The 18753-nt window shown below is 46.6% G+C and overlaps 1 protein-coding gene across 5 annotated transcripts in view; it reads right to left on the bottom strand.

Annotated features, from left to right (window-relative positions):
- TNFRSF11A (TNF receptor superfamily member 11a) overlaps nucleotides 1-18753 on the bottom strand; it is a 49525-nt gene that overhangs the window by 5395 nt on the left and 25377 nt on the right. For 2 of the 5 annotated variants that reach the window (XM_059139115.1, XM_059139117.1), the window contains exons 4-9: nucleotides 17837-17980; nucleotides 14257-14350; nucleotides 12676-12770; nucleotides 11608-11721; nucleotides 8459-8511; nucleotides 6261-7029 (exon numbers count right to left, since the gene is read on the bottom strand). In XM_059139115.1, coding sequence (XP_058995098.1) covers nucleotides 6261-7029; nucleotides 8459-8511; nucleotides 11608-11721; nucleotides 12676-12770; nucleotides 14257-14350; nucleotides 17837-17980 — 1269 coding nt within the window. Of the gene's footprint in view, nucleotides 1-6260; nucleotides 7030-8458; nucleotides 8512-11607; nucleotides 11722-12675; nucleotides 12771-14256; nucleotides 14351-15687; nucleotides 16062-17836; nucleotides 17981-18753 lie in introns of those variants that run through there. The other 3 variants (XM_059139116.1, XM_059139119.1, XM_059139118.1) reach the window with 3 other exon arrangements.

Consider the following 18753-nt stretch of genomic DNA (forward strand, 5'->3'; position numbering starts at 1 on the left):
AAGAAAGAAAGCCTGCCTGCAGGACGGTGTAGGGATCAAATGAGGTGATGGGTTTGAAAATGCTGGGAAACTGCCGACAACAAGGCACAGGCGCGCTGATGCCGTTACGTCTCCCGGCAGGTGGAACTCCCAGGGAGACAGATGGGAAGAATGTGCCGGGCAGTAATGTTATTTTTCAATGCATGTCTTGTTGGAAGATCTCAACATGTCTTGAAGACCAAGAGGACATTTTCCTCCAGAAATCCAAGCAACTTTGGTTTTCTTTGCCAAACTGATTCATCATTATGATGGTCACTGGTTTGAACCCTCATCATATGGTTCTGTCCTAAAGCCCATGGTCTCTCTCTCCTCACACAAGTCAGCGATGACTTGCCTGTGGCATGGGCGTGGATCAAGGTTTAGAATGAGTCGGTAATAGCCTTCTTCTGTATACACCTCAGTCCTGAACCGTCCTTCTCAACAGCAAATAATTCCTTCTGATGCGCTTTCTAGCTTTTAGGACAGAAAGGTATTATAGGGCTAGGCAAGCAGACTGGAGAGGACGAGTCAGCGGGTCCCCATGTCAGCAAGCTACGTGATCCTGCAGGCACTGTGGGGTCTCCTTTTGGGCACGGCTGGATGGCTTCTATGGTTGGTATCTGCCCCAAAGGGGTAACTCTTTCCACTGAGGGCCAAGGAAGCCCTGGATTGTTCTGCGGTTGGGGAGGGGCCCAGCCTTTGTTGGCAGCTGGTAAGGGGAAATATGAAAAGGGAAGGAAGGTGTAGATGAGGCTTATTCAAGATGCCTTACAAAGGCCTGAGACTTTTAGTCTAGTCAGCCTCCAGGAGGCCAAGGTTGCCCTTCTGACACCTTCCCCTGGTAGGCTGCCCTTGGCATTGATTCTAACTTCACTGCCACTTGAGAAAAAGACAGGGTTGGAGGTATATGAAGGAAAGAACTTTCCTCCCCAAAGAACCGGGGATAGTGAAGACAGTACCTCCTGGAGGCCGCTGGGGGAAGCGCGGGGACTCACAGGCCAAGGTAGGCATCACTCCCACAGACCTTAGCGTTCCTGCCCATGGAAACTTCTGGGCCTGGCCTGGCCACAGCCCCTCACTCAGCCAGAGTAGTCAGCTCTCCCAGACCCTCATCCTGTGGCACCCTGGAGGGTCTCTGACACACCATGAACAGAGGAAATCAGTATCGATGGCGTCGATGTAATGACAGCAGAGCAGTCGGACGAGGAACGGGCCTCACAGGCACGGGGTCAGGAGAGCAGCGTCTCCTCGTCTCTCAAGACAAGGTGACTGGGAATTGTATTTGAAGCTACCTAAAAGTGGGATTTGAGAGCCAGAATGACACGAGGATTCTTATGAAATCAGAAATTTTGAAGAATTTCTAACATTTAAAATGGGTCGGTTGGGTTTACATTAAGACTTACTGGAACTTAACTAGCAAATTTTTCAGGTGACTCGAGACGGTTAAAAACAGCATTGACGTCCACAGAAGCAATGGACAAATGAAGTGTCCATCCTAATCAGAAAGAGGTCTACACTTGCCTAAGTCCTTGCTTGACACGGCCCCTCTGTGGAGTCTCTCTTTCTCGGGCAAAGAAAACAAGCTTCATTTTAAGAACTCAATCTCTGAGAGAATTCACATTTTTAAGCAAGGTAATGCACACTCTTCTTCCCAAAAGCTTATTATGTTGTTTAAAATGCATAACGTGTGAATATTAAATCACATGAACTATAGCAAATAAAACCACCCAATTGTCATGTAGATTTTTCTTCCAAGGAACAGAACTAAAAATATACACAAATACACTCAAACTACCCAGGCTACACTGAGTTCTTTTGGAATTTTTTAAAAACTTATTTTATATTTAACCCATATGCTTCTCATGTGATTTTCCTTTTTATGGAAATGCAAGTGCTGTTTTAGGCATTTGGAAGAAACGGAGTATATGATGATAAAGGAAGGGAAGAAGTATTTAATAGTTCCATTCTGAATCATGCTTGAAAGTTACTTAGAATGGCTTACGAATGAAACTCTTCCAAAACGAGCCCCATTAGAACAGAAAGAAAGCAAGCAGGACTGAATTAAAGTATCCAGTAAACATATTTTTTCATATATTTTGAAAGAATGCACGGACTTTCAGTACCAATGAATATTGCCAGATAACCAAATAATAACCAAATAACCAAATAAGCCCTTATAGTACTTAGCTAAAAGCAAAACACAAGCTCGTGGATGGCATTCCAGCAAGAAAGAAAAGGAACTTAGAACTAGATAGAGCATTGCCTATTGCTTGGGGGTTGGGGAGAGAAAGAGAAGAAAATTAAGGTAGGAGAACCTTTATCTGTCTTTTCAGGACGGAAATGGATGGTCAAAGATAGTTACTTCAAGAGAGGGGGACCCAGGGACGGGAGACCTACCGAGGCTAGGGAGACACGGGGTCAGGCAGTGCCTTTCAACTGCCAGTGCCCTGGGCTCCCAGGAATCAGCCTTGGCGTGTCACTGCCTCTTGCATGAAGCAGCTCACCTTGCCTCCTCCACCCAGGAGACTGAGGTCCGTCCAGGAGAGCTCATGCCAGTCCTGCCATGCCCTGCTTGGCCTCCAGCTACCAGAAGAGACTGAAGATGCGGGAGGCTGAGAGTGAGTTTAGGGAACAGACAAGGAGGTATGGTCTCCTGTTCCTCTAGTTACCCATGACTCGCTGAATAAATGAGCTTCACACCCTGTGACTAAGCTGCCTTGGAGACACTGGAAAGATCAGGTGTGGAGAAGGTCATGGGAATTCCCACTGAATGGTGTGCTACCTAGAGCCCCCTTGTTGATAAAGGCGTGCACCAGCATGGCTCAGTGAGAAAGACAGAAAGCGCACAGAAGCGGGGGGGGGGGGGGGGAGGGTACCCACGCAGCCAGCACACCTGCCCTCCCTGGTTCAGAAGTAGCACTGGAGCAGCAACTTGAAGGACAGGAGGAGTGGGCGCTCTGGGAAAGCGGACAGTGTGGGTCCAAGGCAGTTCACACAAGCAGAAACACATGAAAGAGCAGAAGAGGCAGGTGAGACATGACTTTAGAAAAAGGGGCTGGCTCTGGCCAAAACTTGGGTGGGGGGATGGGAGGAGAGAGCAGGCCCAGGGGTGGGGTGACAAGCGGGGCTGGGTGGGGAAGGGGGGGAGGGAGGGGTGCTAGGCCGAGGGGAAGGGGCAGCAGGCTGTCTGAGGCCTTGCTGTCTCCAGTTGCTGATTTCTTCAGTTGTCCATTCCCTGACCTCAATCTGTACTTGTTGTTTTTTTTTTTTTTAAAGATTTTATTTATTTCTCTTAGAGGGGGGGATGGAGAGAGAGCACAGGCAGACAGAATAGCAGGCAGAGGCAGAGGGAGAAGCAGGCTCCCTGCCAAGCAAGGAGCCCGATGCGGGACTTGATCCCAGGACGCTGGGATCATGACCTGAGCCGAAGGCAGCTGCTTAAGCAACTGAGCCACCCAGGCGTCCCAACAATCTGTACTTGTTTTGTGGGGTTTCCCAGTCTCCAGGGCTCAGTAGACCCTCAGTAAAGATGTGATAGAAAAACAAATAGAACGCTGCTGTTCATTGCTAACTGCTGTGGACCCCGTAGATAAACACCTGTTTCCAGCTCAGAAGTGGCCAACGCAAGAAAGTGGTTTCAGGAGCCAAAAGCAAGTCCCCGGCCACTGCAGACACCTTGGTTGTAAGAAGTGATTCTTTCTTTCCCATGCACTACTTTTCTGGATACAGTGAGAATTCTCCAAACTCCAGGTGAAAGGATTTATTACCAAGGTGGCCGCCATCATGTCCTCAGGACAGAAATGTCAGATGTAAATTAGGAAATGGTTTTATAAGACATAGCCAAACACATGTTTTCCCCTTATTGGTCTTTGCATAATTCTCACTGTTCTTGGAAGGTTATAACATTGCTGGAATAGCTTTAACAGTGGATATTATTTTTAAAAGTTACCCTTGTAGAACTGTTTGAAGTGCCACCCTTCTCTTCAAAGGGATGCTGAGAGCCCAGGAGCTATTCCTCCCTACTGAGGAAGTGCCCAATCATGTCATTTTCTCAGAAACCGCTTGATTTGGTTGTGTGTGTGTGTTTAAATAACCCACAAATAAAAAACGAAAACCTAACCAAAAAGGCCACCTCCAGTGGCTTTCAGGAGATCAAACAGGATTAGGTTCCCTCTCATCTGTCACCCAAGCTCCACAGTCTTTCACAGATTTTATAGAACATAAATAATGACACTCTTATAAAAAAAAAAAAAAAGGCATAAAAGCAATGATGAGAAAGTGCTATTTTGACCAGAAACCAGAAGGCCTGTTCATGTAGAAGTAATTATGGAGAGAACAGCACAGCTTAAAAAAACCAATCTGGCCGCTGCTTCTCCTCAGGCGAGAATGAGTTCGGCCCTCTTGCTGGCATCCGCAGGCAGACTCTCCACGGATGTTTTGCATGGCTAAGCACCAGACGAAAGAGAAGAGAAAGCAGTGTAAACTTTCTGCAAATTAACACCATTTAGTTGATGACACACTTTCCCCCCTCCTTTCCTCCATGCCTAGCGGTTGAGAAAGAAACGGTAATGAAAACCAGACTAGGGCACTGTTTTAACTCTTCGTAGGAGAGCACAGGTCTGGCTTTTGGCTGCATGGCACTAAGGGGGAAAAAGATCTCTTTAAATTTAGGCAACTCTTTCCTTCCAGCAGCTGCTGACCATGTGCACACAGTGGCTAACATCCCCTTCCTGGTGTCACTCGCTGAAAAACTGGTCTGCCCCTGGCCATGGTACCAGGACACGGTCACTGCCACACTCAGCTGTGGCCTCCCCACGCCCCCAGCTCCCGAAACCTGCATTCTGTATGTCTCTATGACCAACAGATAGAAAATCAACCACGGAAAGAAGCAATTGAATTCTACAAAGGAACAGGAGGACTAAACATTTAGTTATGGAAATTCCTTGAAATCTTAAGGTGGAGGTCTTCGAAAGGAAAAAAAAAAAAAAAAAACCAACAAATCAGTTCTTGGGGGAAAAAAAAAATCCCCAAATGTATCTCCTCCTTTCAGCCTGACTGAGAACTGATGTTATAGAATTTACACATCAGTGAATTTGTATAGTTGCAGCAAAACCACCAAGCCTGGGAGACCGATCAAAGTACATTGTTCTGCCAAACAAGCCAGGAGCCATCCTCAACACGAGGCAGAAGAGTCTCCATTCAGGGCAGACTCTAGCTACCCCTGGGTTATAAAATAATTCAAACAGCAGCTGCCAGCACTACTTGCTGTCTAAATAAAGAGGCAGAAGCGAAGAAGAAAAGGCATCCCAGGATAAAGGAGGCCCGCAAATGGGCTCTTTTCCTTTTTTCTCTTTGAGGGTAGGAGGGTTCTGTGAAGCCCCTTAAATAGCATAGACCCATATATTCGTTTTTCTGGAGCGAGTGTCTATAGCTGTCAGAAGATTCTCCAAGAGATCCCCGAGCCCTCACCATCGGCGGCAGAGTTCCTTCTAGCTACAACATAAAACAGATGGTGTTTTACCCTTGTGCGGGGAAAAAAGTTCTACTATTGTAACTGGTGGGTTATTCATGCTCCAGCGGCACAGTAGTGATAAACCTCTACCACGATTTTCCATCGCAAAATGATCCTCCTGGTTCCCTACATGTACCACGGGCGGCGCTTGTAAAAGGGGCTTCGCCTACAGAGCATTTGAGGACAGTTTTACTGCATCGTTAATTAGGTATAGAACCCACAAGCTACTCTGAATAAAAGCTCATTAATTAAGGATGAACCAAACGATGCTGTTTGTCCCCCTGACCATCATAAAGGCTTTCTCAGAGGAGATCTGAGGTAGAGGCTGCTTTAAAAACAACACCAAACCCCAGCGATCTGAGGGAACACCTCAACGTCAGCAACCCCGACGTCCACGCTGCCTTCGGAGGGTGGGTGCTGGGTGCGGGAGAGCGGACAGTGGGTGCTGGGTGCGGGGCGCGGGGCACAGGGAAGCGGACGGTGGGTGCTGGGCGCGGGGCAGCGAACAGACACCCCCTGGGGTGGGGCAGGGTCACAGTTCACAGACTGCACATGGGCGTTCAATCAAAACCCACCCTGCCAAGAAGCCTATCAGGAGAAAAGGTTCCAGGGGAATCTGCCCCGCGTTGGCGTCCTTCCCCAGACGGTCTGGGACACTGGCCTCCAGACGCTGCCCCAGGAACAGGCCTCTTGTCTCCAAAGCAAGAGACACACCAGGAGCATCACTTACCAGAGGCAGGCGGCGGGTCACCGGGGGCGCTCCCGGACCCGGGCCCTCCCCTCGCGGCTCCGGGAAGCCGGGCGTCCGCCCCGTCGGCGGGCTGGTCCGCCCCGTCCGCGGCGTCCTGGGGCGGGAGGCCCATGCCGTAGGCACACTGGGGCCAGGGGCCGCTGCTCGCCGAAGCCAGGAGGGGGTGCCGGGCCTCCCAGGCCGGGTTTCCGCAGTTTGCGCAGCCATCGGCCGAGCTGGCGCTGGCTGCCCAGGGCGGGCAGTGGCCGCCCTCCACTTCTTTTTGCAAGTACTTTTCGGAGGCCACGGGAGTCCAGTCAGTCCTGCCCAGGGGCTCTGCGAAGTGGCCGCTCTCAGAATCGGCCAGGCAGTCTGTCCCAGTGAAGCACTGGCTTAAACTGTCATTCTCCCCCACCTCCAGGGGCTCGGGGAAAGGCGGGGTGGACTTGCTCCCAGGCTGGGTGAGGAACAGCAAAGAAGAGTCTGGGGTCTGGGAGGGCCTGTCCACATACTCGTCTTCCATGGGAATCTGTCGGAAGGGGTCCCCCTCGATCTCGCTGACCAGGGTGAGCATCCCGGCCTCCTGGCCTTGTGCACCAGGCCCGCCGCCTGCACACGCCGCTGCACAGAGACTGCCACCGTCGGGACAGCACAGATCTTCAGAGAACATCTTCTCTTCCAGAGTCAGCAGTAAGACACCATCACAAATTTCACGCTGACTAGAGGCCTCCCTAGGAGTGCTGCTGAAATTGTTGCCTGAGGACTCCTGCTGAGGTAAATTCAGAAGGCAGAAGTATTAATGCCCAGAGTTATTAGAACATGTTTCTGCTAAACATGCCTGGAGATGGTTTAGAGTAATTATTTCCACCACAACAAGTATAGATGGAAACCTCCTTATGGCACTTTATTTGTGTTATTTAAGATTACAGAGTCAGGGAGAACCCTGAAATAGAATATGGGAACCAGAGAATCAAACTGCATTTCAAATGAATAGCGTGTTCACACTGAAGCAAAACTCAAGTAACTTTACAACACGGTATTTTGACCATATATTCAATCTAAATTAAAAAAAAAAAAAGTAAACAAAAAAGGAACTCTAGTTAGCAGTTTTGTTTTTTTCTGTAGTACAGTTCAAACATTCTGAAACTACTTTCTGTGTATTCTGGCATTGAGGAATTGAGTAAATATATTGAGAATAACAGGAACCAGGCTTCGTCCTGTTGGAGAAGGAAGATTCATATCCAGGTAAGGGAGAGACCGAATGAATCCCGTGGTGTTGGAACTGGACCTGGAAGAATCAGATGACCTCGTGGTTTAAAATTTACATTTTAAATTCTATATATTTAAATATATATTTAAAATGTATAAATATATGTATAAAATGTATAAAATGTATTTAAATATATATATTTAAATATATATTTAAATATATATATTTAAAATGTAAATATATATTTAAATATATCTATTGCCTGCGGTATCTATCTTTATACCGCAGACAATAGATCTGTGGAACATGATGGGATAATCAAAGACATTTTTAATATCACATGTGGATCAGATAATAGTTTGTATCATGATTAACTATCTTGATTTTGATACATGTACTATGGTTATATAGGAGAATGTGCTTTTTCTCAAGAAATCCACACGGAAGTATTTAAGGGTACAGGAGCATGATGTCTGTCATTCACTTTAAAATAGTCCCTGAATAAAAACACACACAGACACACTTAGAGATAGCAAACGGTACTGCACTGTGATAGTGTGAGCACTTGGTGGGTCTGAGTTTAGGGTGTGGGGGAGGTTGGGTTTTGGGGTTTTTTTGGTACTATTCCTACTGCTTTTCTATAATTTTGATTATATCAAAATGAAAAGTCACCAAAATAACTAAAGACTGGAGGGACATGGCAGCTCCTTCCTGCTTGGCACCTGTCCCAGGCAATCAAGATTGGCGCTGGAACTACAACATGAATAATTATGCTCACGGATACGATGGGGAAGGAAATACAAAGAAAAGAGCATTTACCACGGGCGCCCACTTGGCCTTTGAGGGTGGGGATCAGTCCTGGGATTCGAAGTTCCATCCCTCAAGGAAGCACCCTGTTTACAGCGGGGCTCGAGGTTTGACTGATAACAGCCACATTGGCCTAAACCATTAAAAGGGTGTTAAGGAGGCTCTTAAGATTTCAATTTACCTTATTTCCACTTAGGCGGCCGCAAGCCTCATTGACCCAGTGCCACAGATTAGCTAGAAAAACAAAGTAAGGATAAGAACTTCATATTACTTCGTCTAATTCAGTATTATCGATCACTATGCCAGCTCAATATCTCTTTAAACACGATCCTCTGAAAGTCTTTTGGGGAGAGTCCCTGCGAGTGAAAACATTTAAAAGAAAAATCAACCAATTCAAAGACTCCTCCTCCCCCAAACAGAACCTTCTGATCTATGGAAAGCAAAGTATCCTCCACTACTGTTGCACGCAATTCCTCTGGGCACACTCAGAGCTGGACGCATCCCCACTCCCTTCACCACTTTCCCGTGACTAGGAGGGCAGGACGGAGCTAGGCACTGCCGGGCAATGATGAAGACACAGGCCTAGGGCACTGCCCTTCCAGGAAACCGGCTCATACGGATGTACACATGTACGACCAAGAAGAGTGCAGTCCCCGGCCGGAAGGCAGTCAGACCCCACTGAGTGCCGGGGGCCCCCAATCCTTTTCCACTATACCCTGTTGCTTCCCAGGAGAAAAGGTACGTTCTGTAGCATCCACAATGCACGTCTCCATTAAGTTTTAAAAACAGAAGTGATGGGGGCATTTGGGTGGCTTAGTCAGTTTAAGCGGCTGCCTTAGGCTCCGGTCATGATCTCCTAGTCCTGGGATGGAGCTCCAGGTGGGGCTCCCTGCTCAGGGGGTAGTCTGCTTCTCCCTCTGCCTCCCCCCTGCTCATGCTCGCTCTCTCAAATAAATAACTAAATAAAATTAAAAAAAAAAAAAAAAAAGGCACAACTGCTTTGGCTCAGTCATGATCTCAGGGTCCTGGGATCAAGCCCTGCATCGGGCTCTCTGCTCTGCAGGGAGCCTGCTTCCTCCTCTCTCTCTGCCTGCTTCTCTGCCTACTCGTGATCTCTGTCTCTCAAATAAATAAATAAACTCTTTATTTTTTTTAAAAAAAAGCAGAACTGATGTAACTTTAAAAAAGTCAAATCTACGAACTGAAAAAAAATCTATGAATTTCTGTTCTACAAACATAAAAGTTTCCCCCCCTCTTCCACTGACTATTTGATGCTGAATTCACTACAAACATGGAAGCAGGAGGCCGTCCATGCTCCAGAAGATAATCAGGTCACAGTCTCAGCTGATGATCTGTATCCCCTGACCTTGCCCAGTTCATGTCATTTCTCTGAGTCTCCGTTTCTTCATCATGAAAGGGGAGAGAGCGGTGCCTGCCTCGTGGGGCTGCTGTGATGTCGTGAGTACATTAAGTGGGGCTGGTACAGAATAAATGTTCAATCTATGTCAGCTGTTGTTATCATCTTTGTTACTATTCTTGCTTCCTTTCTCTAGTTTTGAAATCACATAAAGTTACCCCAAATTAAGGGAAACTTGTCGCTCTTCCCTTGTAGGGATCCGTACCAGATAATCTCAAATGATAGTAAAAAGATGACACTTGTGCACGAGGAGATATTCATAATTACTAAGCTCATCTCTCTCCTGGACGACAGCAAACATCCTCCCGACTCGTGTGTCTCCATCCAGTCTTACTGTACCCCTGAATTTCTTTTCTATCCTACAACCAGAGGGCTAGTTTTCCTTCTGTTTGCGAAGCACCAAGAGCAAACTCCCTAACCAAGCCTGGGGGGCTGCGTCATCTGGCCACGCCTCCTCTCCTGTGTTGTCTCACGCTGGCTCTGGCTTTCCGTCCAGCTGCGCAAACCTTAGCCCGTTCCAACCGGCTTTCATACTCAGCTCCTGGTCTCCTCTGGGAGGCCCTTGCTGGCCCCAAGTTGAGACGACCCCGTCATCTGCTGGTCTGCAGTTCTGCAACTTCTCTTGCAGTCCTTGGCCTCAGGCTGGGGGCTCCCTGCTGCCCTGGCCGCTTCCTCGACAAGGGCACTCACTGTGCCACTCAGTAAGGAGCTCCCAGGGCCGGTTCTGCCCCAGGGGGCCAATAAACTGGGGCCCCCCACGAATGGATAATGAAAGGGCTAACAGCTCTACATCTTGATTCAGTAACTGGTAGGCCCATTGTCCTTCTCACTGATAAGATATGGCAGGAAGAGATGATTGTAGAGACAAAAAAAAAATAATAATAATCATAACTCTGTGTATCCCACATAAACAGGACACCACCAGCGAGCCTCGTCGGACCGTGCAGTTTCTAATCCCTAGTTAGCAGGTGGCTAGGGAAGTGGAGTGGCATTAAATAAAACTACTCAATAATGAGTCAACTCTTGAACAAAAGCCATTTAACACTGTTCTCTGCTTCACACGGCCGTCTTCAAACAGCATCTTCCCTCTTTAAAAACCTCTGCCGGCCCAGGAGTACATAGCGTGCCACTGGGGGTTAAGAGCACGAGAGGCAGGCTTTCAGAAGTCCACGCCCGGGACGCAGGAGACCTGATCACGTCACAGCGAGGCGGAGGTGGACGTGCTACCCTGCGCAGCCAGAAGGGGAGAACGGATAACGAGACAGCAGTGCTCCTGGAGGAGAAGAGCTGACCACAAAAGCATGACGAAATCTCTCGAGGAACCCTTTCTTTAAAATGATGCTCTTGGGGTAGCTCAGTGGGTTAAAGCCTCTGCCTTCGGCTCAGCTCATGATCTCAGGGTCCTGGGCTCGAGCGCCACATGGGGCTCCCTGCTCAGCAGGGAGCCTGCTTTTCCTGCTCTGTGCCCTCCTCCTCCTCCTGCTCGTGCTCTCTCTCTCTCTCAAATGAATAAATAAATAAAATCTTGGAAAAAATGACACTCTGTTAGCTTCATGTAAATGTCAAATACGTCGTGACGTTAAACCCATTGGTATTCCTGGATAGAGGTGACCTGCTCACACTGATGGTGCCTGACCTCCCCAACGGGAACACACAGCTTACGAGGCATCCGTGTTCCGAACCCAGCATATTCTGTGTGCTTACACATCAACAGGCACCACAGGTTTTTGTTTATTTCTTTGACTGGAGAACAATGAATTAGGTATAAAGGGTATTTCTTCTTAGTTTAACCGCAATCACACAGAGATCCTTACTCAAGGGGGGTCACCAGAGGTAGTGAGAGGCACACATATCTAGAAATGTATCTCCTTTCTTTAAGCTTAATTTTCAGAAAACCAGCATGGACACAGTACCTGTTAGTGCTTTCCCTTTTTTCTTATAGTAAACACCAAAGATGACAGCGGCAACCAAAGCCACGGAGAAGAAGAGAAGCAGAATAATTAAACTGGGCAAGTAAATCAGGGGCTCTGTATTGAAAGACAATGAGAAAAAGGGGTTAAAGAGTAATTAATTCTCTATCTTCACTTTTGTTTAAAAAAAAAAAAAAACCTTTGGGGGTGCCGGGATGGCTTAGTGGGTTAAAGCCTCTGCCTTTGGCTCAGGTCATGATCCCAGGATTCTAGGATCGAGCCCCACATGGGGCTCTATGCTCAGCGGGGAGCCTGCTTCCCCGCACCGCCCCCCCCACCTCTGTGCCTACTTGTGATATCTGTCAAATAAATAAAACCTTTTTTAAAAAAAGAAAAAATAACTTTCTATTCCCTCTCTTATTTTCAATGTTATCTTTTTAAATGCTCTTTCTTATAGGCTACTCTGTGTAACCCCATATCCAGAATGCTTAGATACCCTCCTATTTCCCAAAATGTCAAAATCTAAGCGTTTGATGTTCTTAGTTCATTAACCCTAGTAATCTGTGGCCTGGGTTCTTCCTGCCATGTCTCCGTTTCCAGCACTGCCATGTCGGGACCCACCTCTCACCATCTCACGCCCCTGGACAATCAGCCTCCACCATGAACTGTCAACTCTGTTAGGCTCAGGTTAACTTGATCTACAAAATGTGCCATGTAAACCGCTAGCTATATTCTAACTCTGGTTGGTGACCCAAATCTCCCACAAACACCCTGACTGGGCCCTCCACAATCCTGCCACACTGGGGTATTTTAATTCATGTTTGTAGCTCCATTTCTGTTCTTTCTTTCTTTTTGTATATATATATACTTTATTAGTTATCCACTTCAGAGTGGAAATTTCCAAATAAACAACATATCTGGAGTTAAAATACTGATAAAAGTGACCATGGATTAAATGGGATGATGAGGGACCTGTGAACCCCTTCAGACAAAGCATGTAGTTCAGGAGAAATCTAGAATTGCTGACTAGACCGGGCACAGCTACAGCCAACCCACTCTGTTTAAACGTACCTCTTGGTGGCTTTGCAGATGGCAGAGAAGAACTACAAACCACATCTGACTTATCAGTCCCGTGATGTGCTTCTGTCTCTCCAAGAACGCTACAGCTGTGGAGGTAAAGGTAGTCAACTGCTTTGCTTTTCTAATCTTGCTTAAAAGAAAAGAAAAGAAAAGAAAACATGGCACAAAGGGCTCTACTCTGCTAGATTGCTAGCTTCCCCAGGAGAACTGAGAGGTCTTCCTGCATGTTTGAATCCTCGGTGTCTGTCTACACGTGGACCAATGAATAAGCAAAAGTAACCACTACCAGGGTTCTCCAAAAACCACTCTGACACTATGATCCAAAAGAGAGTACACTTGTGTCTTCAGTGAAGAAGATGCCAAGTGCTTCAGCTGCCTTTGTCTGAGTGATAAACTTTGGACGAAAGCTCTTCTGAAGCTGAAAACACAAAAAATCTTTTTAACATAAAACCTGGATAAATGGATCAGAAAATAAATATCTAATGATAATTAATATATTCCTGGTGGGGAACACCTGGGTGGCTCCATTGGTTAAACATCTGACTCTTGATTTTAGCTCAGGTCATGAACACAGGGTAGTTGAGATCGAGCCCCATGTCAGGCTCTGCACTCAGCAGGGAGTCTGCTCAAAGATTTTCTCTCTCCCTCCCCCTTAGCCCCTCCCCACCTTTAAAATAAATACATAAATACATCTTTAAAAAATATATTGGGACTATATTAGTATTTAATAATAAGCATGCAATGGAAGGACCCAAAAATTCCACTATAAATATAATTCCACATATAATTCCACTATATATACATATTATGTATATATATGTATATACACACACACTCACATTAAGTGTGAAACCCAGTATATAGATGAGATGATTCATTGCAGAATTAGTTCTTACCACAACAGACTAGATGCTACTGGAACGACTACCTACAGGGAATTTATTAAGTAAATTATTATTAAGTAAAACTACGGTATGTCTCTATGTACATCCCTACCAAAATAAATTATGGTACAAACCAAGAGTTGGCAGCAAAAGTTTTCTAAGCTACAAGAAGCCACAAAGATCTAAGTGAACAAATATGGAATGAGCTTCCTTTAGCATATATTATGTTAAAAAACCCAAAGTGTTGAGAATATGCAAACATTTCCATAAACAGGAGGCTTCTATATGCACACACACTACACACACACACACACACACACACACACACGTTTCTGGACCAATAAACTGGTGGCGCGGTGGGAGTGTCGAGTGAAGGATAATGAACATCGTAAATCATTTTCAAGTAACTAAGGGTAGGAAAAGGACAAAAGAAGCTGCAACTGTAAGTCAAAGATTTGGTCCATCCAAATCTGAAAAGTCACACAGAGTTCCTGTTGCCCGTGAAGCTGGAGATGAGTTGGCCTGGTTGATTTTCCCCCTGCTAAACTGACAGACTTTTTCTCATTCTGAAAATGGGTTTGAGCAGAAGCCTCCCCAAACGCGATCAGTCTGGTTTCAACCTAGATGAGACAGCGCAGGTCGAGTTTCGAACTCAGCACACTCTCCTGGCTCCCCTGTTGCCACTTACTTGGTCCAGGGTTTGCATTTCTCGGTGGACGAAAAGGTGTCGGAGAAGTAGCCGACCAGGCAGGGCTTGCAAATCGTGTCCTTGTTGAGCTGCACTGTCAAAAAAACGAATGGACAAAAGAACAAGCGAAACCAACAAAGACACTTAGAGATCGGCCAGGACGATATTCCAGAGGACCAGAGATCAGGAGTTGCCCCCTGGGCCTCTGGCCTCCATTCCCACCCTCGCCTCCTGAGGCTGATGGCTCTGGGTCCTCCTGGCTTCAGAAGGCCCCCAGACCCAGCAGGAGGTTACTGACTTACATTCAGCAAGGTAACTGACCTCAGTATCTGAGTTAGGCACTGCCCCTTGGCTGTTCAGAGCCACTGTCCTGGTCATTGAGCCTCTTTCCCAGCTGGGACACCTGCTATCCCCCGTGTTTTCACCAGGCACCTGTCTGCCCTCCCCTTTCAGCCTTTTGAGTTTATATCAGTCAGTTTCTGTCCTTTTCTCACCTTTAAGGCAAACTTCCTGTCCTGACTCCTTCGGACCAGATAAATCTTACCAGTCCGAACACAAGAGTGACTGTAACACACTTTTCTCAAACAAAACCATTAACAAAAACAACCCCCCCCCCAATAAACCCCTATAAATCTCTCTCTTAAATCAAGAGTTGGCAGCAAATGTTTTCTAGAAAGGGCCATATGATAAATATTTCAGGTTTTGCGGGCCCTCTGATCTCTGCTGTAATTACTTGCAGCATGAGAGATAATAGGCAAACAAAGAGACGTGCCTGTGTTCCACTAACACTCTATTTACATCAACACAAGGGTAGAATGGATTTTGGACCCCTGCCCCAAGCCACGGCAGTGAGAGCAGGAATTGATCCTGGTTAGGAAGCTTTCTCCAGCACTCTCACCTTCCTCATCAACTCCATTATCAAAGGAGGACATGTCTCCAATTTCCTACGTCTATGAGCCTCGCTGCAACTGACATGTGATGGCCCTTTGGTAATTCCAATAAAGAAGAACATTGGCTTCCACGTGGTATCATAATCAGGCAATTGACTCGTGCCCAAACCACAATTTACTCTTGAAATTAGTAGCGCCTCTGTGATTTATTGTCATAACTAAAACACTAAAATAAGGAATTACATTTTCTTGGTCCAAAGTCAAAAATGGGAAGTGCATTCTAGATTTCTGCAATTGCCTCAGTAAGCAGGGTGCCCCCCCTCAATCCAGTAATCTGAGTCGCCTTGTAATGATCTTCACAAAAGCCCAGTTAACATCTAGCTGCTCACATGAATTCAAACAGCTTTTTACAATATTAACACACTCTAGAAGAGTAACCCCTAAAAACAAAGCAACTTCCTAAGGAGCCACGAGTTACATGTAGGTTTAAGGGCCTTAAATCCATGCACTTAAGTTCCCATTAACTCTTTGAAGCACTGACCTGCCAGGGGCATCCTGCAGGTTCTCCTTTCCCGTTCCCCCTGACGCAATCACCCTGTTCCCATTTTACAAAGAAGGCATGCTGCTTATCCACTCCAAATCCTGCTATGTCAAAAAAACAAACAAACAAACAAACAAAACCCCCCAAAACAAAAAACCAAACCAAACAAAAAAACCCCAAAACCAAACCAAACAAAACAAAACCCATAACAAATCAAAATACTGCTAAGAGCAAAGCTCCTGTGATTCAGAGCACTACGATACGGAAAGGCTCTTAGCCTTGTCTTAGAGTCAAATTCATAAGGAAGTTGGCTGTCATCAGGAGATTTAATAATTAAAAAATCAGGAGGCGCCTGGATGGCTCAGTTGGTTAAGCATTGGACTCCTGATTTTGGCTCAGATCGTGGCTCTGCCCTCAGCTGGGAGTCTACTTGAAAATTCACTCTCTCAGCTCCTCTCCCCCAATCCTCTCTCTCTCTCTCTTTAAAAAAAAAAAAAAAAAAATCAAGTCAGACTTTTCCCAAGAGAAAGCTCATCTGGTTTGGTTGATACATTTGGTAATAAGGACTGACGGGACCAGTGAGACTCTGACGGACATTTTCCTCCGTACGAATTTAAATGAATACTATCTTAATTCTCCTACCCCTGGCCAAGTCTTTTGGGTTAAAACAAGATGCCTCTAAGTGAAAGATTAACAGGTATGGATAATCATTTGTTACACCTTGAAAAAAACCACTTGGGGTACTTTCCAGAAATCAGGAAGGTAAAGAACTCTAAGAACTACTTTTCTGGCAAAAAGATATCTCTTTCTTTACTCTTAACAAAACTGAGAACACAACTGAGTTCTTAACTGAGAGATGATTAAAAACAGCTATTAGGGCACCTGGGTGCCTCAGTCATTAAGCATCTGCCTGGGGCTCAGGTCATGATCCTGGGTCCTGGGGTTGAGCCCCATGTTGGGCTCCCTGCTCAGCGGGAGGCTTGCTTCTCCCTCTTTCACTCCCCCAGCTTGTGTTCCCTCTCTCGCTATGTCTCTCACTGTCAAATAAATAAAATCTTCAAAATCAAAAAAATTAAAAATTAAAAAATAAAAACAGCTTCTGATGTCACACCACTGTGTTCTGGACATGTAACTCAGAAAGTGTTGAAAGAACTGACGCACACTCCTCTACCAGAAGGCTTCCTTAGCCATTCAGTTATTTATGTGAGCGAGTTTCTCAGCATTTAGTGCAAACAGAATTAATGTTGAAATCTGTTACATTTTAGCAATAAATAATATTCAACCATGAATATATGAATCAGGAAAGAACATTCAATATTAAGTTCGTAAAGCTTTTACAACTATAATATAGCAAAATATAGCACTTTTTGACAATCCTGTAATAACTGTAAAACAACTTAGTCTGGAAGTGTTTTAACTCTTAGAACCTTGAATCACAGGAAATTTTTTTAAATTACGATCCCAAACGGGTGCATAATTTTGATGTGAAAGTGCATGAAAAGGTGATTAGTAAAAGCCCTCCAAGCATAAAACCCATTAGGGTAAAATTCTCTGGGGAAGGTGAAATGGATACAAATCCAAGGAGGGCCGAGACTGCACAAATCTTGCAACGGTGAAGGACGATGAGTGCATTTTAACAAGGATGATGGTGTTATCAAATTGCTACGGTGTTTGGATCCCGCCGAATTCCATTTTTAAAAGTGTTACTGCTGTTAAAATTCCTTGGAAACGAATTCCTTAGCAACTCTTTAAGTTGGCAATAAAAAACGTTAGCTGCCGACTTAAAAATCTGCCAGGGGCGCACGGCTCTTCAGAATTCTTCCAAGGGGGTGGGGGGCATGTGTGTGCCAGTTAAAAAAAAAAAAAAAAAAAAAAAGTCTGAGGCCCCCTGCATTACCCCTGCCCGCCTAAGGGGGGATCCCCAGGTTTCCCAGAGGGAGGAGCGTTCCAGGGAGCACGTGCACCGCGCGCTCTCATTCCCCTGGAAGAGGGTCACGTGGCCCTTCCTCGGGTGCTCCTGGAGCTGCCCCAGCGCCACCGGGTTCCCCGGAGCACGAGTGATGCAGGGACGCCCCTCAAAGCCCGCTCTGACCCTGGTCGAAGCGCGCGACTCGGCGAGGGCCTCGGGCCACGCGACGCGAACCCGTACCCGGGAGCTGAGCGCCGAAGCCGGGGGCGCACTCCGCGTTGCGGCGGCAGCAGTCGCAGTCCGCGCTCCAGTGGTAGCCGGCGGTGCAGGCGCAGCGCCGCGGGGCCGTCCGGTTGCCGGGCTCCACCGCCACCAGGGCCTTGCCTGCGGGAGACAGAGACACACGGCTGCTCAGGCTGCTCGCTTTCGGCCTCCCGCAACCCCCGGCCCGCGAGCAACTCCCCAGCAGCCTGGCTGCGCAGGACAGTAGGTTTCGAGAAGCCCCTTCCTGTGCTGGCGCTAAAACATCCCAGTGGGGCTGGTTCTCTACCCCACTCCCAATAACTGAGAGTCTTGTGGGTTTTTAATAGTTTTAAGGCTAGGAGGAGGATTAAGAACTGGGGAGTTGAGGATCCTTGGCTCTTTTGGCTAATGCAAAATAGACCGCACAGTTTCTTGGTTTTTAGTAAACGCAAATGTGAGACATATTTTGAACAGGAATGCTAGACTGAACCTAGGAGTGTAGGTTCTGGAGACTGGGGATTCATCTTGGGATCCTGCAGGACCACGGGAGTATCGAGAGTTGTGGCAACAGGGGTCACAGGTAATTAGAAAAGGGAATGTGTTTACAGAGGCCCACCCTGATGGCACACTTGGAAGTGAATTACCCACCCCCCGCCCCCTTACTTAGGGTCATCCGTGTGTTACTTGTCTCTCCTCTCACAACACATAGCAAAGTGCTCTCCTTCTTGTCCCAAATCTCCTGCCCCTTCCAGTTTTGGTGAAATAGAGGTCATGCTTCATTATTTGTTGCCTCCTATTTGCAATTTCACCCACCCACTAACACTTCAGTGTGACCCCCAAATCAGTGCTCCTGGTACTTTGGCAGTCAATCTTGGACACATGCAGAACGGTGGAAATTTCCAGCCATGGGCTGG

Source organism: Mustela lutreola, chromosome 11, assembly GCF_030435805.1.
Source record: "Mustela lutreola isolate mMusLut2 chromosome 11, mMusLut2.pri, whole genome shotgun sequence".
NCBI classification, from domain to species: domain Eukaryota; kingdom Metazoa; phylum Chordata; class Mammalia; order Carnivora; family Mustelidae; genus Mustela; species Mustela lutreola.